Below are 26,199 nucleotides of genomic sequence, written 5' to 3' on the forward strand. Positions count from 1 at the left end.
AGGAAAAATGCAAGGAAAACACAAATCAGCAATGCAACAACGATGGATTCCTGACTGAGGGTACCTGTGGAACAAGGGGACCAAGTCCAAAAGTCACAAGCAACTCGGAGATGGGCAGATGCCCAAGAAATGCCAGCAGTTGGTGCAAAGAAGCTCTTACTAGGCTGAAGAACTGTGAATACTGCAGGAACGACAAGGGCTAGAGACTTCCCCTTTGGAGGATGGATCCCACACGCCTTGGAGAGTCGTGCAGAAGTGTTTTCCCGCCGGATGGACGCCAACAAGCCTTGCTACACGCAAATCGTGCGTTTGGCGTTTTTGGACGCTGCTGGGGCCCAGGAGGGACCAGGAGGTCGCATATTGGACCTGCAGAGAGAGGGGACGTCGAGCAAGACAAAGAGCCCTCACTGAAGCAGGTAGCACCCGGAGAAGTGCCAGAAACAGGCACTACGAGGATGCGTGAAACGGTGCTCGCCGAAGTTGCACAAAGGAGTCCCACGTCGCCGGAGACCAACTTAGAAAGTCGTGCAATGCAGGTTAGAGTGCCGTGGACCCAGGCTTGGCTGTGCACGAAGGATTTCCGCCGGAAGTGCACAGGGGCCGGAGTAGCTTGCAAAGTCGCGGTTCCCAGCAATGCAGCCCAGCGAGGTGAGGCAAGGACTTACCTCCACCAAACTTGGACTGAAGAGTCACTGGACTGTGGGGGTCACTTGGACAGAGTCGCTGGATTCGAGGGACCTCGCTCGTCGTGCTGAGAGGAGACCCAAGGGAATCACACATTTTTTCAAAGATGTTGGTTCTGGTTTCATTCACACCTTCTCCTCCGTATTCAGTTTGATACCTTCAGCTATCCACTCAACCATCTCTAGTATTTTTGGGGGATTTCCGATTAACTTGGCTGTATTAGCTGGCATCCTGCTGTTGGTGTTTTTTATGCGCAATGGCTATCCCGCCACAACGAGGAGAAATGATGCGCTCCTATCAGCGCAGCTGTGTCGTGAACGTATGATGCAGTATTTTGGAGCAACACTCCTGGAGCAATTGGAGTGTGGCTGGTCTTTGTCATATAGACCGCTTTTGCATTGTTTGCAGCCCGTGTTTCGGTGCCTCTGGTGCTCTTTCGAACATGCACTGGAAATCTGTCTTTTGCAGCAGCGCTTGCCTGCAGTGGACGCTGGTCTGTTGATGTTCTCACTGAGGGTTCATTACCAAACATGCGCATTGAGGTTGTGTTTGCTGCGTGAAGCTACTTATGAGTTACCCTTCCTGGAGGAAGTTGTTCACTACTCATCATGGGGCACACCACGTGATGCCGCATTGGTTGAGACTGTGGCTACGGAACACATCTGGTCCTTGATCCTTTGTGGCGAGGACTTTCCGATTTTTTAACATCGACCGAAGTGGAAGATCTCCTATTATCCATTACTCAGAATTAGATTGGAACTTTCTAAATTGACATGCCCTTCAAATTCGGTTTTATGCCACATGCTCATCTTTTAAATTGTCATGTAGGATGCTTATGTGTTCCTTCAACTTGCCCGAATTGGCTTTGCTTTTATACATATATCTTAGGTTGGCCTCTTCTAGTGATAGGATTTTAGCTTTGGCTTTGAACCACTTTCAGCCGACAAGGGGAGGGTGTCGTGTAGCCATTTTAGTTATAGCTCCATGCACGTTATTTTAACACACTAGGCCGCTGTGCACTTTAACCTAGATATATTTTATTCAGCTTTGCTTTATTATTATTACAATAACGATTTTTACGGTCTTGTTTATTTTCACTTATCTAACTGTTTTTGCCTAGGCCAGCACTCTGTTCTTATACAAAACATTCTTGATCACTCTGTGCTTCATTCAAGGCTGCAGTTCGGTACATTGCCGGTGAACGTGGGAAACGTTTAGTCTCCAACATTCGCAGAAAATACACATCCTTACGTAGGGACATTTTCTCACAACATCAGCTGTGTTATTATATAAACACTTCCTTGTCCCTTACACGTTAGAGAGAGATTCCAGCCAGGGAACCACAACTGTATGCTGATTGCTGAATGCTTCGCTACAGATGCGAACACAGACCAAAGGCCTTTGCTCAGGTATGGGGGTTGATGTCTTCCCAGGGGAACCTGAAAGACAGAATTAGAGATTAACATGCTGTGCTCAAATTATAACTTAGACAGGAAATAGTCCTTCGATTATAGTGCCAATATGATAGCTTTGTTTTTCACGTCACAATTTTAATATTGTTATGTTGTGTCGTCCTGGTTATTGTAGCTCACGCTTTGCTATCTAAGATGCAGTTGTTTTATTAAACTCCTTATTGAAACATATACTGCTTCTGTTTGTCATTTATATATGAGACTAAGGCCCTCATTACAACATTGGCGGTAAATCCCGTTTACCGCCGTGCAGAAGACCGCCAACACACCGCCGCGGAATTCCGCCACGGCTATTACGACCCACAGCTCGGAAGCCTCCAAAATCTAGACACCCACACAAGTCCGCCACACCAAAGGTCAGTGATAAACTGGCGATACCAAAACCTCCTCCGTCACGCCAACAGGAATACGCCCACACTATCACGAGCCACGAATCCACGCGGCGGTCTTTCAACCGCGGTATTCCATTGGCGGTACACACCGCCGCGCTCAAAATACACACACATTTACAAAACACTACCACATTGGACAAATCGAAATACACACACCTGATACACATACACACACCACTCCCACACACCCAATACAATAAAAAACACACACCCACATTACCCACAAACCATTACAACGAAAAATTTGGAAGAAGCAGAGAGACAGAAAAGCAAAGACCACACCAGCATACAGAGGCACACAACACCATCACTCATACACATCCACGCACAAAACACCACACACCCCTAAACATCACCCCACACATCATAAAACACATCACCTCACACATCACCCACACGACCCCATGGCACCGCAAAGACACCCCAGGTTTTCTGAGGAGGAGCTCAGGGTCATGGTGGAGGAAATCATCCGGGTAGAGCCACAGCTATTCGGATCACAGGTGCAGCACACCTCCATAGCTATGAAGATGAAGCTATGGCGCAGAATCGTGGACAGGGTCAACGCAGTGGGACAGCACCCAAGAAATAGTGATGACATCAGGAAGAGGTGGAACGACCTACGGGGGAAGGTGCGTTCCGTGGTCTCAAGACACCACATTGCGGTTCAGAGGACTGGCGGCAGACCCCCGCCTTCTCCCCCACAACTAACAACATGGGAGGAGCAGGTCTTGACTATACTGCATCCTGAGGGCCTCGCAGGAGTAGCTGGAGGAATGGACTCTGGTAAGTCAAATCTTTAACTACCATATACCACACCCTCACCCTCACCCCCATCACTCCAACTCCTTACATATGTCCCACTATCACAAACCACACATCCCAACACCAAGCCCTGCATGCAACAACAGAGCATGGACACCCATCACCAATGCGTGTCCACTACACATACCCACACAGATCCCCAAACCAAATATCACACAAGGTCCTACACAAGAATGTAAGCACTCGGGTACAGGGTCACCTACCCATTGCACACAGATGCAATAATCATGCCTTTACACCCCTGTAAGACCCCTACCCAACGTCACCGGACAGGAGGTTCCAGACATGTCCACTCCCCCCACAGAAGAGGCCCACAGTGATGACAGCAGCTCTGTCCAACTGGATCTAGATCACCAGCCTGGCCCATCTGGAACCTCGGCACAGTTGGTTCCCCTGACACAGTCACAGGCCACCACAGAACCTCCCCCCTCAGGAAACACCACCACAGCACCCACCCATCAGGCCCATACCTCTGTCCCCAGGACAGGTCAAGCAGCAGTGTGTCCACCACTACAGGGACCCCAGGCAAACCCACCACCCCAAGAACAGCAGGGACCTGGGGGCAGTGGCAGTGGGCACACGGTTCAGGGGACAGAGGCCCATGAAAACCGGGGAACTGGGAGGTCTGCTGTGTGACAGGGGGAGGACAGGCCCAGGGAACCCACTCTCCACGAGGCCCTCTCCAACATCATGGGAACGTACCATCATTCCCAGGAGACGATGGCAACGGTACTGGCCAAGTTTCAGGAGACCCAGTGGCTGCAGGAGGAACAGTATTTGGGGTTCAGGGAGGAACTCAAGTCCATCAACACCACCCTGGGCATCATTGTAGGGGTGCTGAAGGATCTTGTGAACACCAGGAGGGACACTGTGACACAACAAGGGGCCCCTGACACTAGCCTGGACGATGAACTGCCCACCACATCTGCCGGCGCTAGTGGACAGGAGGCACCACCACAGGACCACGACACCAGCACCCCACCCCCTGCAGATAGAGAACCACCCCGCAAGCGGTCCCTGAGATCCAGGACAAAGACAGAGAACAATGCCAAGACCCCCGCCAAGAAATGAGACCACCCTGAATGTCACCCTTCTGTCCCACTTTGTCACCCTGTCCACCCTTAAACTGCCCTAGCTCCACTTCCTATGCCCCTTTGCACAATGCACCTGTGGGACAAATAGACTGGACTCTGCCTTTTACATTCCTCCACCATCACCCCTGCCCATTTTACAACCCCCTCCACTATTTTGCACTAAAATAAACACCCTTGAATCACAAAACAAGCTGGAGTCAGCCTGTCATTTCACAATTGTGTATTTGCAATAACTGAGGAAAAACCCAATGTCCATTCTAATGTCTACATACCTATGTCACACAGCTCTAGTCCATGAGGTAACAAAGCAGAGGTCACACAGTGGGACCCACATCTGTGAAATTGAAAGGCAAAGTGACAAATCAGGGTCCATACACTGGGTAAAAGTGACAGACAGATGATAGGTCTAACAATTTTATCAGATGTAGGAGGCAGTGATGTCTTCTTACCTGTGTCTCACTGGAAGTATTGCTGGATCATGGTGTTTCTGTGGTCTATGTCCTCTTCTTCTGCCTCCTCTTCTTCACTGTCCACCGGCTCCACAGCTGCCACAAGACCTCCTTCTGGACCATCCTCATGCAGAAAAGGCACCTGTCGTCACAAAGCCAAGTTGTGCAGCATACAGCAGGCCACGATGATCTGGCACACCTTATTTGGTGAGTAGTATAGGGAACCACCTGTCATATGGAGGCACCTGAACCTGGCCTTCAGGAGGCCGAAGGTTCTTTCAATAATCCTCCTAGTTCACCCATGTGCCTCAATGTAGCGTTCCTTTGCCCTTGTCCTGGGATTTCTCACTGGGGTCAGTAGCCATGACAGGTTGGGGTACTCAGAGTCACCTGCAAATGTCGAGGGACAACTGTTAGACACACACTAACCCTTAGTAACAACCCCAGACCCACACAACTATTCACAGGGTATAGGGTCCTTGTCCTCACCTAATAGCCACACACGGTGCCTCTGGAGTTGCACCATCACATAAGGGATGCTGCTATTCCGCAGAATGTAAGCGTCATGCACTGAGCCAGGAAACTTGGCATTCACAAGGGAGATGTACTGGTCAGCCAAACACACCATCTGCACATTCATAGAATGGTAGCTCTTACGGTTTCTCTACACCTGTTCACTCCTGCGGGGGGGTACCAAGGCCACATGTGTACCATCAATGGCACCTATGATGTTGGGGATACGTCCCAGGCCACAGAAGTCACCTTTCACTGTAGGCAAATCCTCCACCTGAGGGAACACGATGTAGCTGCGCATGTGTTTCAGCAGGGCAGACAACACTCTGGACAACACGTTGGAGAACATAGGCTGGGACATCCCTGATGCAATGGCCACTGTTGTTTGAAAAGACCCACTTGCCAAGAAATGGAGTACTGACAGGACCTGCACTAGAGGGGGGATTCCTGTGGGATGGCGGATAGCTGACATCAGGTCTGGCTCCAACTGGGCATACAGTTCCTGGACTGTGGCATGATCTAGTCTGTAGGTGACTATTACATGTCGTTCTTCCATTGTCGACAGGTCCACCAGGGGTCTGTACACCGGAGGATGCCGCCATCTCCTCACCTGCCCCAGCGGACGTGCCCTATGGATGAGAACAGCGAGCACAGAGTCAGCCAACACTGAGGTAGGAAAAAAACAATAGTATTGCACACATTTGTCAATACGCTATGTGCCTGTCTCTGTGTATATGCAAGGCCTATATATGTGTGACGCATTAAAAAATAATGCCATGTGGCCCCCTGAAATGGCGGCTGCCTGACCTGTAATGTGGGACAAGGTGATATGAGGTAACTGCGCTGGTGTTCTACACAGTCGGTTGAAGACCGCGACGCAATCCTGCATTGGTTAACATTGGGCCCTATGGGTTCCAGGAGCCAATGTAGATATACGCTGGCGGTGACGGTACGCACTGCCGCAGACGTGACCGCCATTTTCTCTCTGTTCTCTCACTTGATACCTGATCTTCGATAGGAGAGGACCAACACTGCAAGTGCTGCTGTGACCTCAGTATGGAAGCGACGATGGCTCATGTGTCTGGGGAAAGGGCCCCTGCCTTCACATCGGAGGAGTTGGATAAACTAGTGGATGGGGTCCTCCCCCAGTACACGCTACTCTACGGTCCTCCAGACATACAGGTGAGTACACTGTGAGCATGCTGCATGGGCAATGCCTGTTTGGAGTGGTGTGGATGGAAGATACAAGGGGGGGGAGATGAGGCCTGCATGATGGGACGGTGAGTGTATGTGCGTCAGGGCAAGGGTGGGAACGTGGGCCAATGACTGTGACAGTCCGGACGGTAAAAGTGTTACATTTTCCCCTGTACTATTCCTCTAGGTCAGCGCCCACCAGAAGAAGGATATTTGGCGTGCCATCGCCAAGGACGTCTGGACCCTGGGGGTCCACCACAGACGGAGCACCCACTACCGTAAAAGATTGGAGGACCTTCGCCGCTGGAGCAAGAAGAAGACGGAGGCCCAGCTGGGGATGGCCTCCCAACGTGGGAGGGGTGCCTGTCGCACCATGACCCCCCTGATGTTCCGGATCCTGGCGGTGGCGTATCCGGAGTTGGATGGGCGCTTGAGGGCATCACAGCAGCCACAAGGGGGTGAGTACACTCACATTCAGCTGACTCTGCGCGCATTGGAGGTGTCTAGGTGGGGGAGGTAGGCAGTGGGTTCCCCTAGGCTAGGGAGAGCTTTGTAGGCAAGGACCCTTTGTGAGGCAGGCTAAGTGGCACCCCATCCCCACCAGTGGTAAGAGCCATCTACACCTAGTCAGGCTCCTGTGACTTCCATGTGTGTGCAGCAATCGGGCATTGGCCATGTACCCCATGTCCCTGTGATTAATTAGGGAACTCCAAGTGCATGGCGTAGTGCAGAGGGCTGATGTGTCTGTAGTGTCCGCCGACGGTAGCGGTATTGTATGCACTGAACATGTCTTTCTTCTTTCTCCCCCACCCACTTTTTGTGGTCTCCCTGTTCTTGTGTGCATTAGCATCATCAGGGAGAGGAGCTGTGCCACCAGAGCAGGAGGGAGCTGCATCCCACATTGCCCTGGAGGGCCAGACAACGGAGTCTGAATTCACCAGTGGGACAGAGGGTGAGGAGAGCTCCACGGCAGGGACAGGAGCTGAGACCAGCGACACCGACTCTTCATCTGATGGGAGCTCCCTTGCGGTGGCGGGCACCTCTGTGCCCACCGCATCTACAGGTACAGCCGCCACCCCCCCCTACCAGCACCGCCCTCCCAGCAGCCCCTCAGCGTCTGTCCCGTGGCCGCTCACCCAGGAGGGTGGGCATCTCCTTCGCCCCAGGCACCTCAAGCCCTGCCCCAGTCAGCCCTGCTGCCCTCAGTGAGGAGGCTATTGAACTCCTGAGATCCCTCACTGTTGGGCAGTCTACCATTCTGAATGCCATCCAGGGTGTAGAGAGGCAGTTGCATCAGACAAATGCATACCTGGAGGGCATTCACTCTGGCCAGGCAGCCCAACAGCGAGCATTTCAGGCTCTGGCCTCTGCAGTGATGGCAGCCATTGTCCCTGTGTCCAGCCTCCCCCCTCCAACTTACTCCACCCAGACCCAATCCCCAGTACCTCAGCCTATCCCAAGCACACCATCAGACTAGCATGCACACACCTCAACACATAAGGGTGGTTCTGGCAAACATAAACACCACACATCCCACAAGCACTCACACAACCATCATACCCATGCACACACACCAACATCCACTGCCTCCACTGTGTCCCCCTCATCCACGTCTCCCTCCTCCCTCTCTGTCACGTCTCCACTCACACCTGCATGCAATACATCTTCAGCCACTACCTCCATCACCAGCACGCCCATCACCACACACCGCTCACGTGCACTCACCACCCCCACTACCATTCACACATCCCCAGTGTCCTCTCCCAGTGTGTCTGTGAGCCCTCCTCCCAAACTACACAAAGGCAGTCACACACCCACCCAACAGCCATCCACCTCACGACAGCCTCCAGCCCATGCACCTTCACCCAAAGTCCGCAAACGAACACCTCCTACAACCACTACCTCTTCCTCCACTCCCAAATCCCCTCCATCTACCCGTCCCAGTGTGTCAAAAAAACTTTTCCTCTTAAATGTTGACCTCTTCCCTACACTTCCCCCCACCCCCGTCAGTCCCCTAGGGCTGCCTTTCCAGGTCCCAACCCAGCACCTCAGCCACATCACCGGGCACAGTGGTGCCAGCAATACCCAGTTTTTGGAGTGCACGAAGTAACAGGGCCTCCAGTCTCCCAAGGAGCGAGGCCAAGGACATTCCCCCACCTCCAAAACAGAAAAAGTTGCCCACATCCTGGAGGGAGAAGGCAAAAACACCTGCCACCAAGGGCTCAGCCAAGACAAGTGTGGGGAGTGGCAAGACAGCTGCGCCAGCATCCAAGGTGGGGAAGGGGCTGAAGCAGAAAGGCAAGTCAACGTCGCTGCCAACCTGCACGGCAGGCAAGACCGGCACCGCCACATGCACCGCTGCCAGCAGCCCAGATACAGAGCCCTTCAGCAGCACCGCAGTCAGTGAGCCCGCCACCAGCACCGCTGCTACTGACACCGTCGCCAGCACCGCCATTACTGACACCGCCGCCAGCACCGCGGTCAGTGAGCCAGCCACTAGCACCGCCATTACAGACACCGCCGCCAGCACCGCGGTCAGTGAGCCAGCCACCAGCACGGCAGTCAGTGAGCCAGCCACCAGCACGGCAGTCAGTGAGCCAGCCACCAGCACGGCAGTCAGTGAGCCAGCCACCAGCACGGCAGTCAGTGAGGCCGCCACCAGCACTGCCGCCACGATGACCGTCACAAGCACCGCCGCCACAATGACCGCTGCAAGCACCGTCGCTAATGACACCGCCGCCAGCCCCACCAGCGGCCCCGCGACAACCTGAGCAAGTGGCACCACCGCAGACATGGCTGCCATCCCCAGTGGTCATCCGTACGTGGCTGGTGGTCAGTTCCAGGGGCCTGGGCAGCTTCCATGTTGCCCCACCGTCAGTGGAGTATCACATCCACTACCTCAGTCCTTGGCAGGATGAAGCACTCTGGGCACAAAGCCCCCTCCAGAACCAGTGGAGAAAGGCATCCACTACCTCAGTCCTTGGCAGGATGAAGCACTCTGGGCACAAAGCCCCCTCCAGAACCAGTGGAGACTGTTATCCACTTGAGAGACTGTGGCTTTGCACTCCCCAGGATAAAGCAGTGGGAAACCCACCCACTGGAGAGACTTGAGAGACTGTGGCTTTGCACTCCCCAGGATAAAGCAGTGGGCAACCCACCCACTGGAGAGACTTGAGAGACTGTGGCTTTACACTCCCCAGGATAAAGCAGTGGGCAACCCACCCACTTGAGAGACTGTGGCTTTGCACTCCCCAGGATAAAGCAGTGGGCAACCCACCCACTGGAGAGACTTGAAAGACTGTGGCTTTGCACTCCCCAGGATAAAGCAGTGGGCAACCCACCCACTTGAGAGACTTGAGAGACTGTGGCTTTGCACTCCCCAGGATAAAGCAGTGGGCAACCCACCCACTGGAGAGACTTGAGAGACTGTGGCTTTGCACTCCCCAGGATACATCAATGGGCATGAAGCCCCCTCGTGGAGCTGGAGTTGTGCACTCATCCGGCTGACGTGCCCCCCCGTTCCCTTCCCCCTAAGGTGCCTGTTTTATTTCGATCTGATGCCCCTGCAGTGTTCTCTCCGTTTCGATTGGGTATCTTGTGTGGGCCTCGCCCATGCATTTTGGGCCCAGTGGTCCACGGACTATATAGGTGCAGTACCTGGCCTTGAATTCTTGGTGTACATATTTGTTTATTGTGTATATACATTTTTGACTAATGGATGTTTATTGATTACAATGGTTACAATCATTTCCTTTTGTCCTTGCGTTCTTCCAGGGAGGAGTAGGGGGCCCAAATGTAATGTTTCAGCATGTATTGGTGTGTGTGTTGTTGTGGGTGATGGTGGGGGTGTTGCGTGTGTGTGTCACTCTCTTTTCCCTCCCCTGTGTTGTAGGTGCTGTACTCACCGTGGTCGTCGCCGTCGTCGTGCTCCTCATAGGGGAGCAGGAAGACAATCGCAGGGAGTATTTGGACTTCAGGCTCTATGGCATCCTGGTTCCTCATGGGGTGTGTAGAGGTGAGTATTTTCCCTTCCAAGTCCTGTTTCCGACGTATTTTTGTTCACGTTGAATCCGCCCCGGAAAAGGTAGCGGATTGGCCTGTCATAATAGTGTGGGCAGTACATTTTCTTCTGCCTGTCTGTTGGCGGTGACCGCCATGCTGTTTGTTTGTACCGCTGTGGCGGTCGGAGTGTTAAAGTGGCTGTCTATGTTGGCGGTTTCCGCCATGGTCATAATTCCATTTTTTACTGCTGGCCTGTTGGCGGTTTTACCGCCGCTTTACCACTGACCGCCAGGGTTGTAATGAGGGCCTAAGTTTTAAATGAGAGAACTGGATGCGACCTGAGTGACCACGACTTCCCTGAGAAGCCTAGTATGTCATGGCCTCTGCTGCCCAATCATCACTATCCTGTGGTAGGTATGAGGCACTGCTAGTTGGCCGGGGAAAAACCCAGATTAGAGCGACAGGTGTCACCCGCAGTGGGTTAGACTCAGTCTCCCACAACGCGGACGATTCTGCTGCTCAAAATCCAGTAGTCTCATTAGAATGAGAGCCTACGCGACAATTCCAAACGTGGCTTTAATAACAAGTTCACTGACGTCGACAATGCCCCAATGGAGAAGGCGAAACTGGAGGAGAGGGAGCCAGATCCACGCCCTGCGTCGGAGTAGACTGAGCCGACTTTGCTCAAGGTCAATCGAACGCCGGTACCTGCGCCGCCGACATCTGGGGTAGAGGCGGTGTCATCTTCGGAGCCGAGCCAGTATATTCAAAAGGGGTTGCTGGTAGGAAAGGCATAAACTGGGCCTGCTTGTAAGGCCATGGCATCCCCTGCATAAAGGCTAAAGGACCTGTGGGGCCAGCAGGCGCATCAGAGGGGCCCACTGCTTTATTAAAAATGCTAAACCTAGCATTTAGGAACAGAGATGGATCTGCTCTCAGAAAGGCAGGATACTCCTGTTCCCCTTGTGGAGATTGGGCAAGATCTGACGCCCCAACTTTTTGCCTTGCGAGGATGCAGGTGCAAATTGAGCCACAGGACTCGCAGGCAACACCAAAATCTCTACCAAAGACAGCGCCAGAGACACCTCAGGTGACTTCGGCTGGGGAGACAAAGTTGGACTGAGGGCTGTCATCTCTGTAGGAAATAGTGTGCGGAGCCGTGCTATTATGACGTCCTCGTCGATGTGGCAAGGTAGGAAAAATATTCTATTGGACGCTGGTGCATTGGGAGAATTCATAAGGTGAGAAATCCACAGATAGTTGTATCCACCAGAAAGAGTAAGTATGGTATGTTTGGGGGACTTTATAGGAACTGATGAGTCCTGATTGGTGGGTGTTAAGAAGGAAACCTTCCAGTAAGTTTTAAGGAGAGTTTATTTCTATTAACGTAATGACCCCGACAACAGTGAGGCCGTCCGTACACCAACGATGCTTCCAACCGTCTGCAGTCCCTAGAATCTCTCCCCAAGTTGCTATGCTCGAACTTAGTGACGCACAATAGGCTGGGAGCTTATGCCACCAAGCACGAGCATCGCAACAGTGAGTCATTTAGAGTGTGTTTATGCCTCATGGGCAATGTAATGTGGGCACCTATTCACTGTTATTGGCTACTGTGTTTGCAGTATAATGAAAGAGAAGCATAATCTTCGCTTCCGTCTCCCAAATAGAATTACAAATTCTTATTGTGAACGCAAGAAATGTTCATATTCGCGTGGGTCGTGGACCCCACCACGTTGTTTACTCAGGGAACTTAGCATCGAACAAAAAACCTTCCGCGTGCGCCGAAGCATGAGAGTCACCTCATTGGATTTCAAGACAAAACACTCCGCTCTCAAACTGTGCTTGCGCCAGTAGGTTCCACCCTGTCTCCCCATGTTGCGGTAGGGCGGGGCAAGGGGCGTTCTAGTAGCCGTTGGCCGTAACGTCACTTCCTGTTAACCCACCCTCCCCCCACCTATGTGTATTAGGCGCGGCGCAGCAAATTGCAGCTCTTTCTAGGTCTTCCACCAGCAGGGCTCTTATCGTGACTGCGCAGTCCCTGAAATCCAATTTTCGTCGGCTTCTTTTCTTGAAGCACGTTGCAACCATGCAGGCCCCGAGAAGCATGCTCGGTCGAGGAGCTCGCCGCGGAGGTTTCAAAGGCTCCCGCGGAGGTCGGTCTGAGCCGCCATCCGCACCACCGACCCAAGAGCCCGAAAGCAAATACCTTCCTCAGCTGCTGGCCGAAAAGGACAGTCTTGATCCGAGCTTTACACACGCCATGAAACTTCTGAGCACTGGTATGACATTATTAAATTGCATCCGCTAGGGGTGGGAAATTTAGGTAGGGAAAGGACGGGTGTATGGAGTGAAGCGTGACTGGGGTGGGTGGTAGAAGTGGATGAGGTTGCAGAGTCCAAGACCCAAAGAAAGGATGGGCGGAAGGGGATTAAACGTGAAAACGTCGATGTTTTTGGTTAAATGGCGATTCGTAGTTTTAGAATATCCCTGGCTTGATGGTTGGGTCACAATAACGCGGGGGCATTGTAGCAGGGTGAGTTGACTATCGCCCATAGTTTTAAAAGCGCCTGGTATCGATCGGACCCATAGCATGGAAGGTGAAAGTGTATTCTTGTTTCCGCAGTGTAATCGCGACTGGGTCCGTGTTGTTGCGAAAATAACAGGTTTGCGAACGGCTTTTGCCCCGCCCAACGTCTGCAAATCCGTTCTTCAAAATGGCCACTGTAAGCAAGCGGCTTTGTTTCAAAATGGTGTCCACGGGCACGCTGCGCCTCTGCTCCTTCGCCGGGCTCTTAGGGGCTCCTGCGCCCTGGCCGATGCGCAGCAGAATGGGTGCTGTTCCTAGGTCAGCTAGCATACGTCGCCTTTGAGACCAGTACACCTTTTAACACAAAGCACCTTCTTAGTTGCCTTGCTTGTTTACCATTCCCGTTTAACCGTTTCCACTAAAACCGATTTGTGCCATCAGCGAGTGGTCAATTTAGTTTTCGTATACATCCATCACAGTTGTATCGGTTAAGAGCAAAGTAATTTGTGTCTGATTTTTTTTTTCTTTTTTATTAAAGAAATTGAAAAGGTCCAGAAAGGAGATAAAAAAGACGAAGATGAGGCAGACACATACCTCGATTTATTTTCCCACAAGAATATGAAGCTGAAGGAGCGCATTCTTATTCCTGTAAAGCAGTACCCAAAGGTAATGGCAGCGATTGGCGATATGCGAATAATTTTGTTATAATACTACCGACGAGTATAGCGTAGGGGATTGTACTTGGTGCTAGTTTCGTTGTCGACTTAATGACTATTCTGCTCTTTTCAGTTTAATTTTGTTGGAAAAATCCTGGGGCCGCAGGGCAATACGATTAAGAGACTGCAAGAAGAGACTGGAGCCAAAATTTCCGTGTTGGGGAAGGGCTCCATGAGGGACAAAGGAAAGGTAAGATATAGCTGAAATCAGTAAATTCAAGCTCGCCTTTAAGGAAGACTTTACTTTGTCGAACCCACGATTTCAAGTTTAGACATGGTTTGTTTCCGTGCCTATGCTGAGATTTGTTGTGTTCCTCCTATTCTCAGGAGGAGGATTTGCGAAAAGGCGGCGATCCAAAATATGCCCATCTCAACATGGATCTGCACGTGTTCATCGAGGTCTTCGGGCCCCCGTGTGAGGCGTACACGCGCATGTCGCACGCAATGGAAGAGGTTAAAAAGTTCCTAGTGCCGGTATGTATCATATTAAGCTTTTAATTTAGATAGTTCTTTCTTACTACTTTAGTATTCCTGCATTTGAGTTGGTTTCATTCTTTTAGTTTTGTGAATTCTCCTTTCTCCCATTCATTAATTTCATGGGGCTTTTGTAAGTGCTGAATGCCAGGGAGAGTTCTCTCCACTGTACACTTATAGTTGCAAGTCCCCAGGGTAGGCTTCTCAGGATCTGGCTGCCTGTGTGCTATATATGTGCCTGAACTTGAAGAGTCGATTGTGGGAGATGTGATTGATTGCAGAAAACTTGTTTTCCAACGTTGTGGAAGTATTCTTATTCTGTGGTAGGGTCGTTCCTAGTGGGGGGTATAGTAAAGTGGGGTGGGGGGCGGGGCATGGCTCAGGTAGGCCTGTTACTGAGCTGGGCTCCTCCAGCAGGAGGGCAATAGTAATATCTCGCCTTGTTCTAGGACGGGATGGTCCAGTGGAGAGGGTTGTCACGAAGCTCCCATGTAAGTATACACAAACAGACGAAACACTGCCTCTTACTTACCGACGTTTTGTGCCTTAGCACCCTGTTTTCATACATAACTGGCTTGATGCCCCAAGGGCCCTTTTAAAATATGACTTGTGTCATTGCCCACCCAGCCAAACTTAGTTTTCCTGTTAGCCGTTAGTGACTGATTTGTTCGGTGCCGTTGTCCAGGGTGTAAGGCCTCGGCATATTGAGAAGCAGTGTCTCATTTGACCGTGTCGCTGTGGTCATTTCCTAAGTTGAGGCAAACATTGGAGTCGCCGTTGCAAGCGATATCCATTTGAGCTCTCATCTTTAATGTGCCACTTTCACCCAGAGCCCTATCCGCGCTGCAATCGCCAGTTGTGAAATTCGTATGGGTTTATAGCCCAACTTTACTGCGGAATACGTCCTTGATTACGTCTGCTTCGGCAGTCTGTTTGGTCGTTTGGGCAGCCCCTAATCGCTCCTTTACCCACTTGCTTGAATATTTTTGGCTTGTGTTGGATAGGCTCACCCCCTTAAGCTTTATTGGTGCTTGTATGGCAATATCCTGCCTTGGAGAGAATACTGTTATTGTCGACGACGCCATTATTTGGATTTCAGGTTATATGCCCCTCTCATTCAACTATAGCTCTATCTCACGAGCCATAAATAATTATTCAGTCAATTTATCAACAGGGCTCTGCGTTATCGGACTTAAAAATATTAGGTTGTGTGCGCATCACGTTTTGCGCACTTTATGGATTGTCTGCTAGTCCATCTATGCAATTAGAAGAGGGTGTATAATGGCATGCTCAACACCCGGCATGTTTTATAAATCTTTAGAGCTCATTTGCTAAGTTTGTATGGCTCTTTCGGTCCATGTCCTAATCATACAAAGAGCGTTTTTCAGCGGCTTTAAGATCTTCAGTCTCGATGTATCATTAAGTGAGCATAAACACGGAAGAGGCTACTGCCTCACATCAGTGAAGCATGTGCATGCAAATGATGCTGTTAAGGGTACAGTCCCACTCTTTAGTACCAAATAGAAAAATCTTGAGCCGTATGTTGGTTACCCGAGTAGAATAAGCATTAACTTCTGGGCTGGAAGTACGTTCTTTAGCCAGGGTGGGACTATAGTTTGGAGTGAAGGTTGTTTTGGGTAGGATGGTAATTTAATTTGAGGGATGTGGGGGGGGGGGGGGGGCTGTAAATGTGTCCTTGTTGGCATGAACTGAAAGGGTTCTGTTGCAGTGGGTTCTTTTCTAGATTATACGTGGCCGCTTGAACGGCTTCTTTTCTCATCAGGATATGATGGATGACATCTGTCAGGACCAGTTTTTGGAGCTGTCTTACCTGAATGGAGCTCCACCAGAGGCTGCGCGTGGCCGTGGTGGCCCACCGTCCCGCGGAAGAGGAGCCCTGCCGCCGCCGCCTCCCGCACCAGTTGCGAGGTAACATATCTTTAACTTTCGTGTGTGTACTTGCTTTAAGGTGGATTCTATATTTCCGTTAGCGAGTTATTTAGGTCATGGTTCTCGTAAGTAAAAGGTTAACGTTCCGGTCTTAATCTTTTAGGGGGCGCGGGGTTCCACCACCTCGTGGAGCTTTGGGGCCCCGCGGAGCGCCACCTGGTAGAGGAGGTCCACTACCAAGAGGTGGTAGTGCTGGTCGTGGTGTCCCCCCTTCGCCTTCTGGCAGAGGCATGCCTCCAACCCGCTCCAGACCGCCAGGAATTCAGAGGATACCGCTTCCACCACCCCCAGCTGCAGAACCATACAACGATTATGTGAGTGCCGTGATCGGGCTTTTTGCGTAAAATTCTGTTCGTTTGCTGTGTGTTCCTATAAGTAGTCTAGTGACATGATAAACGGTGGGGAATGAGTGGGAGCAAATGCAGTTAATTATGGTTTGTTTTGACAAGGGGAAAATGTATGGAGTAACCTGAGCACCTTGGACAAACCTAAAAATGGTGGCAGGTGCGGCTTGGTCCAGTCTGTTGTACACAATGTTAATACACGACCTCGTAATCTGTATACTGGGGCACACCTGTGCTTGTCCCATTAAGGCAGTTGTTGCTCACTAAAGCTGCTGGTGCCGATCCTGCAAGCAGGAAAGCCCATGTCCAATCATGTAGAGGTAGAAATGACTTTATCCCTCCAGTGCCCGCACACTTCCTGGCTGTGTTAGCTTGCATCTCACTGTCCTTTCCATTACAGGGCTATGAGGATACCTATGCTGAGCAGAGTTACGAGGGGTACGAAGGCTACTACAGCCAGGGTCAAGGGTGAGTGAACTCGCAGGGCTTGAGTCCCGTACTGTATCCATACCTTCCCCTCTCTTCTCTTGATTGACAATGTCCAAGGATTTACAAAATCGTACCAGCCACATCCCTAGTACACAGACCCATTTTATGGTTTGCTGCTTGTGTGCTTAAATCCATTTAAAAGCTTGCATAAATAAGTGATACAAAATTGCGTTTCCCCTCCTTTGTGGTGTAAAAAGGGACAATTCTACGTTTGATGTAGATGTTTTATTTTTGCTATACCATATATTTTGGGAAAACTGACCAGATCCGTTTCTTGCTCGTAGAGATACAGCAGAATACTATGACTACGCCCACGGCGAGACACCAGAATCATACGACAGCTACGGTAGGCCGGAAGGTAGGCATTTGTATGTGGGGTTTTTCTTCCTTCATAGCAAGGTTTACTAGTCGCACATGAATTGTGGGGGATAGATGGGTACGTTTTTCTCCACTCTGAGTGTTCTTGCTCTGTCGCCCCCGTATGGTGCTTTATCTCCTGACATGCAACGGATATACGAGGGAAAACACGCAGTGGTAACTTTTCCCTTCCTATTTCCACTAATAGGCCGTGCTCTCTGTAAAGGCAGACTATTTATTGTGGGCCTATTGAACTTGTAGATGCTTATACGTCCATCATTTAGCATTGGCTGGCTTTATGGGCCCGCATTTGCTCACCTCTTAAAGAATAGCTTTCTTGGTGTTTTTCTCCTCCCCAGAGCGTATTTTCTGTTCTAGCTCTGATTGGCTCCTTTCTGTCCTTTAACTGCGCACATGCAGTGTCGAGAGGAAGGGTTAGGCCAGCAAAAAATAAAACTCATTGCGTAATTTTGTAGGCGCGCGCGATTGCGTTACTGCCTTTTTTAGTTCGCCTCTTACCAGTCAGTGGAGCTGTGTGGCAGGCTAAAGATATGCGGGGGACATTCGGAAATCTGGCCTAGGAATGCACTCTGTCATTTGCTTGCCATTGGCTTTAAATCTCGTTTTCTTGCTTTCCATTTACTTTACGTGTTAGGCTGTCCGACTTGACCAAACCTTATTTTCACAATCCTTCAGTGTACCCTTCATGTAAACAGGCCATTAAATCTATTTCTTAGCTCTTCACAACTGATGTGCATTCCAAGACCGAGGTCCAATGTCAGGCACCGTCTAGGCACTTCACTTTTTTCTTTCTCCGCCATCAACAAAATTGTCATATCCTCTCACTTGGGATACTAGAGTTATTATTTTTTTATTTTTTTCAAGCACGTGACATTTAAATTAACTACGTATTAAAGAATATATCGGTACTGGGGACGCAAATTAAGCACATTATTTGTTACTTCTGGAGTATTGAACATTTAAATATGACCAAAACAAATAAGTGATAATTTCCATACGTTTGTCTGCAATGTATGGGTTTATTAGTAAACTGTGTGCAAATGTAATGGTACTTTCAATTGAAAATGTGATGTCTAATTGCAGTGTGCTACAACACGATTAATACTGCACTCATTCCAATGCACTCTAGTCTGCACCATTCTAGTGTACCCTTCCTGTGCTACTCGACTCAATTGCACTTAATGCCACCTCGTGCTATGCCTCTCTACCCTGTAATACTGTCAATGCACTTCTCGTCCAGTCTAGACCACACCAGTCTGTCTTAACTCCACGTCACTCTGCAACACTACTCAAATGTACTTAACTCTGTAACACACCATTCTATGCCCTGCAGTCTTCACCACCCGATTGTACTCCACTCTGATCTACTCTTTATCACTACTCTGCCTCTGCACCACTCCACTTCACTCTACACTGAAACACTCTTGCCACTCTGCTTAACCACTGCTGTTCATGCCAATGCACTAAACTCTGCCCCTCTAATTATGCCGCTTGTCTGTACTCCGTGCTGCACGGCCCCGCTTGTTCTGCTGTATGCAATGCACTTAATGCCACTGCACTCCGGAACTGTACTCTGTACCACTCTACATGACTTAACACTTTGCCACTCCAATAATGACCCACTCACCATTCCACTCTGACAATACTCTTAGCTATCCCTTTCTACGACACTATTCCCCTCATTGCCATTCCGCTCTGACCCTCCACTCTACCGTCCTCCTAAAGGGTGCCAGTGCTGTTCATGCCCTATATACTACGTTGACCTCGTTGCCTAATGTTTTTCCTTCCTTAGGGCAAGATGACTGGAACAGCTCGCGTGCATTGAAGGCTCCGCCAGCTCGACCTGTAAAAGGCTCATACAGAGATCACCCCTACGGACGCTATTAAAGAGTCAATACGACCGGCATTGTGCACGTTCCCAGATACTGGTTTCCAGGCTCATCCTGTTGCTTTTCGGGCAGACAAGTAATTGTCTAACTATTCTTTCGTGCTCTTCTTCATACCACCTTCTGTACCAAGGAGTATTTTAATGGCGTTAAGTTAGTTGTACGAACATCTAATTTTATGTGTAGTGTAGCCTAAACGCTCTTTCTAAACGGTGTTCTGCTGTTATTTTCAAAATTTAGTTCATTTCAAACTACTTATGGCTTGGTTGTGAAGTCAAAGCTGGTTAAGAAACCGAAGTATTTATTTTTTTACTTTTTGTTACAAATCTTAAAAGTTGTAGCTATAGAGCCCTAAACTTGGCATTTAAAAACATTTTTTCCTTTTAATTTTAAAAGCAATGCGTAAATTGTTTAAAAAAATCTTATCTGTTTGGCAGTCAAAAAAGCAGATTGACAAGTGAATCTTGAACCACATTTTAATGCAAAGCTATAATGGAGGGATTTATTGAAATAGTATATTGGGACTCTGCGCCCCCCCCCCCCCCCCAAAAAAAATTAACTCGTAACAAAATAATACATTATTGGTGGGGTAGGTTGAAACAATAACGGTTGTTGAGATCTTCTTGAAGGGTTGGCCATCTTACGTGTGCCTGCATGCTGTAGGGAGATGGGCCCCCTCTTTTATATCTTAAGTTTAGTTGTATTCTTCCTTACTTTGCTCGAAATTGCTAGTTAATGATCTGATTTCAGATACAGTATGATTTAAGTAGCCTTCTGTAAGATGGGCGTTAACCTGCCTAACAGACAGCCTCCCCGGCGACGTGGGAGTAACTAACGTGCATGGAAATGCAGTGGACCAATTGGCCTTACTCAATAGGGACCGTCACCCTTTCCTGCCGAGCAGCAGTGGCCTTGGGAGTGCTGCTCCACGCTGCGTTCATTGGGTGACCACTACTCAAGCTGATCTCACACATTGGTACTTCATAAACTGCAATTAGGGGAAGGAGCAAACCATGAAAAGCTTCCTTTTTGTACATAGTTATCAATCCTGTGGGTTTCTACACCGTCCTTTCAGTGTGCGCGTAGGATAATTAATGAATGTGTGAAGACTGCCTAAATAGGTAGCTAAACTTATGTCAAAATGTCTGCCAGTTTTGTCAATAAAGTTTAGTCATTTTTTAATCAAAGCAAATGTGGCGAATTGTCTTTTTTGTAATAAAAGCTGTGGGATTGTTTGTTAAAAATACTTTTGTTTTAAAATGGGTGCAGTATTTTAACTTGTATTTACAAGTCTTAAAAAGAGAGAAAGTATTGTATTGAAGTCTTAAAAAGAAGTCTTAAAATTATTAGATAAACGCTGGCAGCCATTATAACTGGCTGATGGCACATCCATTACTTTTTTCACCCCCTGGAAGTTTCTCTAAACAGGCTGCTCAATAAACCTTTGCAGACAAGTGTTGGGTGTGTAAGTGGGTATAGTGTTTGCATCACAAACTTACTTAAACGCAGCCATCTATTTGGCTTGGTTGTGAGACTTCACTCGCTGTTTGCCCTGAAACTAGTGGGAAGTCTCTTCCTGTTTTCCCAGCCTATTTAATTTGTCATTTAGCATTTAAACGATTTAGTACTCCCATTAAGAGTTTTAGTATAAATGTTCCAAAATTGAACAGCTTTTGTGTACCATACTAAATTAACGCTGCTTGGGAAGTTGGACTGGCAGCTGCAAGGTGTCCTAAGTTATTAGCTGCAATGCATCCAACATTAACCGAACACTGATTGAAATGCTAGAAATGGAAAGGGACTTCTGTGTGTCCCTGTTCTGACTGCTGTTTGTTTTCTACAATAAGTAGACCAAACTGCTTGGGGGTGAAAAACTGGCATTAAAAAGCTATTTCGTTCAAATGCTTGTAGGAGGATTACGTTAAAAAAACTAATAAAATCATTGTATTTGTAGTTTGTGACTAACTGAAATAACTTATGTTCACCAATGTTGCCAAGATCATTTCTCAGGGTCTGGGGTCCTTGTGTGACTGACACAAAGATCACTCACTGCCCCTCCCCCTTTATAAAGGAAAAATACTGCAGGAGATAAGGATCTGTAAAGCTAACAAGCAACGCAAACCAAGGTAACACAAAATAAGTGTATCATTCTAATGTTCTATATCGTTTTCTTAAAATGTGACCGCTTTGTAAAACTTGTAATCCAAAAACTGTCAAACAAAAAGACAAAATGTTACATAGAAAAAGCCGGTTTAAAAGAAATGTAAATTAGTTGTAAGGATAAATGCTTACTCTTTTGTAATTAAGAAAACGCAACAAAAACACCTGGAAGAGCTTATAGTTTACCGTCTTTAGTAGATCAATACTAATGCCCCCCCAAAAAATTTACGGCCCTACTGATATACAAATAAATTCCGGCATTAATGTTTTAATAGAAGATTGTTTTCTTAAATCCCTCTCGATTTATTTTTTTATCTTTTTTATATGCTGCATGACTTGCTTTATGGGGTGGGTGGGCAGAGCGAACAGGCTGATACTAATTATCTTTCTCTTGTGTTAGGGTTTTGCCTTTCCTTTCTGACTCGATGTGAAGACTTACTGAAGATCGCTTTCAGGTCAGTAGCCCAATATAATGTTGATGTTGTAAACAAAGCACATTATTTGAACCTAAAGCAGTGTAGCTTAATTAGCAATTGGTAACAGGAGAAACGCTTTGTGCTTTTTCACTTGCTTTACCTATGCATGTTTTACTTTATGCTGAAATAACTCGAGTGTCAAAGGTAATTGTATGCTTAATCTGAAAAGTGCAAGTAAAACTATTCACACAATCGTGTACGGTACGTAAAACGAAAGTTGTATGCAAAAGAATTGTAAGTTACTTGACATGTTGAGCAGATGCCACTTGAGACTTCTCCGCACTACTTTAGTATATACACCTTGATATGTTCGGGACCAGATCTAGATTTGGGGGGGGGGGGGGGTGGAGAGAGAGAGAGTGCAGCATCCCCTTAAAGAAAAAAACTTTAATTAAAAGGGAAGGGTATTAAGCAGCGAACTAGACCGCATGCTTTTTGGGCAATAGTCCTTTGAAGAGGCCAGCCAGAGTGGGGCGCCCTACATAAACTAGATCACCCATCCACAAATCTCTAAAATCGCTGGTGTCTTTAATCTTTCTTTGCAAGACTATGGTTGTATATGTGAAAAGTGAAAGCAAAATTAAACAAACTCTTTTGGTAATTTGCCAAGCTCTTTATTGCTGAGATAATAAAACTTTTGTTTAAAAAAAAAAAAAGCCCCTCCTAATTTTACATGTATTCTCCCATTCTATAAAATTGGCAGCTCTGAACGTAGAAATCCAACTATCGCAAAGATTTTCAACCCTTAAAAATGCAGCCGAGTAGATATTCCATCCAACGATCCCTTCCCCAGAGGACTTCCGCTCGTCACATACACAGAACCGTATCTGGAGGACTAGCGTGTTCCGAATTGCTCGTAAAGCTGGAATGAGTTATCTATCTGTATTGGAGTTTTTATCTCTTGACCTAAGAAAGAAGGTGGCTTCTCAATTGCGACCAATCCTAGACATACCTAGCTCAGCGCCAGGATACCCTTGCGGGTGATAGGGCACTTGCAAATAAATGTAACCTAGATAAAAGTGCTAGTAGCAGTCTGGACTCACTAAAAGTGAGTGGGTCTAAAACCTAAGGGTTTTTTTTTTTTTACTCAAGTACTGAAAACAAGCATTTTGCTCTAAGATGCTTCTAATTACACTTTTAAAAACAAAGTTTAGAATGAAGAAGAGCCATTTCTGTTTAAACTGTAGTTGTGATTTGTGCCCTGACTTATCTGTGCTGGTCAACAAACCACTAAAGGTGTTTGGGGGGGGGGGGGGGGGTGGGCGTATAGGACTGAAAGATACTGGATCGTTGGGCCCAGCTCAAGGAATGCTGGCTAAGCGTATAGTTTCCGGATCGGAATGAAGGAGGGGGGTTGGGGGAAGATGAATGTGGTTGAAGCTGTCACCAAGAGGGAGTTTCCTTTACAGACTAGGTGGTCCCACACACTTTATAGTGTCATGCTTCATCATTTTGACCACCTAGCCCCACCCAGGTAAGATATTACCTGGGCGGTCACAACCTCATTTAAAGAACTACTGAGAGTGCTGAAATTGAACTTTAACTGGAAAGATGCAAGGATCCATATAGGTTGTAAATAGATAAAATTACCTTGCAAGTCACCTATTACAATTAGGAAACCATTTGAATGTAGGTGTCTGCAGGTAAGCCTAAAAAAGTAGGCTAAGGACTCGATTGAGATTAATGACTCAAGGAGTCTAAGTTCAGGGACAACCATGTTTCTGCCCTCACTGTTAGCTGGAAGGTCTGGGGCATTCGTCAGGGTCCAGGATCCCCTAAAGGGAGAAGCATGGTAGCATGCTTAAAAGTAACTGAAGAAAATTGAGCCTACCTGAACAGTTAGTTCTCTGAGGGTAGGCCTGAATAGGGGAATAAAAAGCGCAGTGGAATTCAAAGTGCCACTGCAAACGTAACACAGCACACTATGTGAAAAAAGTAGTTAATCACTCAACCACACACATGCAATATGGAACTAGGCATGAGAGCCCAGTAATAGGGACTTACCCTAAGCCACGAGGTGATTTGCCTCTTGTCTGGGAGGTTATGGAAAGGGGAAGGAGGAAGTAAGAACTTACCACTCCAAAGGAATGTCCCAAAGGAAGTACCTTTGCTCCGTGTCCCAGCTGCTTGTGTAATGAGGTTGCGAGGAGTATTTAAAGAGCTGCTAGTAATTGAAGCCAGCTGATGCTGTATATTGCCGGTTCATAGCATGCCTCAGAGCTCACGGTGGGAGGGGAGATTAGGTGCAGCCGGGCCGTGGGCGGCCAGCACGTGCAATGATTTAGCGGCTCCAGGGGACCTGGGGCATTGTGATGACGCGGCGTCCGGGGCTTCTGGGAAATGGAGTCTGATGGTAGGGACTTTAAAAAAATAATAATAATCTGTGCTGGTGTCACCAGGGATAACGATGTAACGAACTGATAACTTGCTACTGTTGAGCAAATACGCCATGTCTTTATTGTAGTTGTCGATAGACCGTGCTACTCTTGAGTTGTAGACTGGCTGTTATATAATGATTGCGCACTTCCGTGCATCATAAGTTCATTAGCTTGGTGGCATTACAAACCGATAATACAGGTGGCTGTTTCTGTTTTTACTCTTAGGTTGCTTGACTTTCAGCTGCCACGGTGACATGCCTGGATGGCCAAGCGCCTTGAAGGTTCCCGTAACCCGGCCATCTTCCATGAAACTGGTGTTGAAGATTCTGCTTGTCCATGCTTCACAAAACTGTCCATTTGATACTTGTTCTATTGTGCATCTAAAAATAAATTTATTTTTATACAATAAATTGTGAGTTGAATGGTTCTACTTTATCAGGCGTGTCCGTACACGACCTGTCCACAGGGGTAGACCCTCCCGGAAAATACCACAGCAGTAGCCTTTTGCATTGGAATATAGTGTAACTTAGTCTAACTTCTATGACTGGTTTAAAATGAGCGGTTCAGACTTACATTGAAATGTCCTCTCTCTGCTCGAGTTCATAGTTTATGCCATAGTGGTAGAGGGTGAACATAAAAGGTCAGGTGGACACGTTTAGGAGGTATTAGTTTTGAATAACGTGCATCTTGAGGGAAGTCAGTAAGCAACCCAGTCCCCATGCTCCAGTTGTACACTTGGGTGAGGTACGTTGAACTTGCACATGTCCATTTGTCCTATCTGAGCACCACTTGTCCACATCATCTGTTTTTAGCTACCTTTGTCACACATGCTACATGGGTGTATATACACGAAAATAATCTTTTCCTGGTTTCAGTTTCCATCTAGACCACAGCTGGGATGGTAGCAATGGCAAGGTCGAGGTATTCATTACCCGTTTCAAGGACATGTCGGTCTGTTGGGAGCTGTCTGTTGATAGGGCCAGCATTATGCAGCAGGAGAGCACTAACGTTTGCTACCTGGACAAACATTTCACCTTATTAATACAAGTTAGCAGAAAAATGCAACTAAGATGATCCGTTAGCCTTTGCAAAGGGCCTTTCACTGCTTGCAAAACCATGTCACTGTTTTTAGTGTCTTGGTCTGTTTGAGTAGAAAGGTGGTCTGTCTCTTTTAATTTCTACGATTTATGTAGCAGATAATGGATTGTACAAATCCATAATTATGCCCCAAAAAAACACCTTTTCCAGTAACCCTATTTGTAGAAGTAGTTTGCTGTTTGAACCTCTTTTCACATGCTGTGCATTATTCAACCAAGTAATGGTTTGGTCCAAAATAGTCTGTCTTATGTGGGAGTTGTCAACCTGTCCCTCATTTGGTGGTGTTGCATGCACCCTGAAAATGCCTTGATGTAGTTACCATTTTAGGATCCCTTTTCTGCTGTTAAATCGAGTAAAGGGAAGCGCTCCATAGTTTGGGGGGAGGGGGGTAGACAATCACAAACTCTGTCACAAAAAAAAAAAAAACATTGGCACAGGAACCGTGATGTTGCATAGTAGAAAGAACACCGATCAACATGACAAGGTGAGGAACCAGACCCAGCAAGACCATGTGGGTCAGAGTGAGAAAGGGGGATGGAGCACACAAAGTGCCACAACTACAATGAGTGCAAAATCTGCCTTTCGGGAGACAATCATTTGGAGGGTTGCTCTGAATTCTTTCATAAGATCAGACTAAGTAAAAAGAAAGCCGAAGTGGACACACTGACATAGCAGTCTCACAAGAAAAAAGGGGATCTGTC

General features: G+C 48.0%; 1 protein-coding gene across 8 annotated transcripts; it reads left to right on the forward strand.

The window, feature by feature from the left end:
• The first annotated feature begins 12,568 nt into the window (after positions 1-12,568).
• On the forward strand, positions 12,569-24,810 carry KHDRBS1 (KH RNA binding domain containing, signal transduction associated 1). Of its 8 annotated transcripts, XR_011201400.1 has the most exons (12): positions 12,583-12,901; positions 13,688-13,815; positions 13,939-14,055; positions 14,193-14,339; positions 14,789-14,830; positions 16,123-16,268; positions 16,393-16,603; positions 17,034-17,101; positions 17,407-17,480; positions 19,293-19,465; positions 21,947-22,001; positions 24,626-24,810. XR_011201400.1 is itself a non-coding variant. In XM_069223320.1 (10 exons), exons 1-10 carry the CDS (start codon positions 12,709-12,711, stop codon positions 19,385-19,387), a joined length of 1,209 nt encoding a protein of 402 aa, XP_069079421.1. In that variant the 5' UTR covers positions 12,581-12,708; the 3' UTR covers positions 19,388-20,111. The 8 variants fall into 8 exon arrangements, 5 of the variants coding, with proteins under 5 accessions (XP_069079423.1, XP_069079421.1, XP_069079424.1 ...); XR_011201401.1 differs by lacking the exon at positions 14,789-14,830 and having other exon boundaries at positions 12,569-12,901; XM_069223320.1 differs by lacking the exons at positions 21,947-22,001; positions 24,626-24,810 and having other exon boundaries at positions 12,581-12,901; positions 17,407-17,468; positions 19,293-20,111.
• The last annotated feature ends 1,389 nt before the right edge of the window (positions 24,811-26,199 follow it).

Source organism: Pleurodeles waltl, chromosome 3_1 (genome assembly GCF_031143425.1).
Source record: "Pleurodeles waltl isolate 20211129_DDA chromosome 3_1, aPleWal1.hap1.20221129, whole genome shotgun sequence".
NCBI lineage: Eukaryota > Metazoa > Chordata > Amphibia > Caudata > Salamandridae > Pleurodeles > Pleurodeles waltl.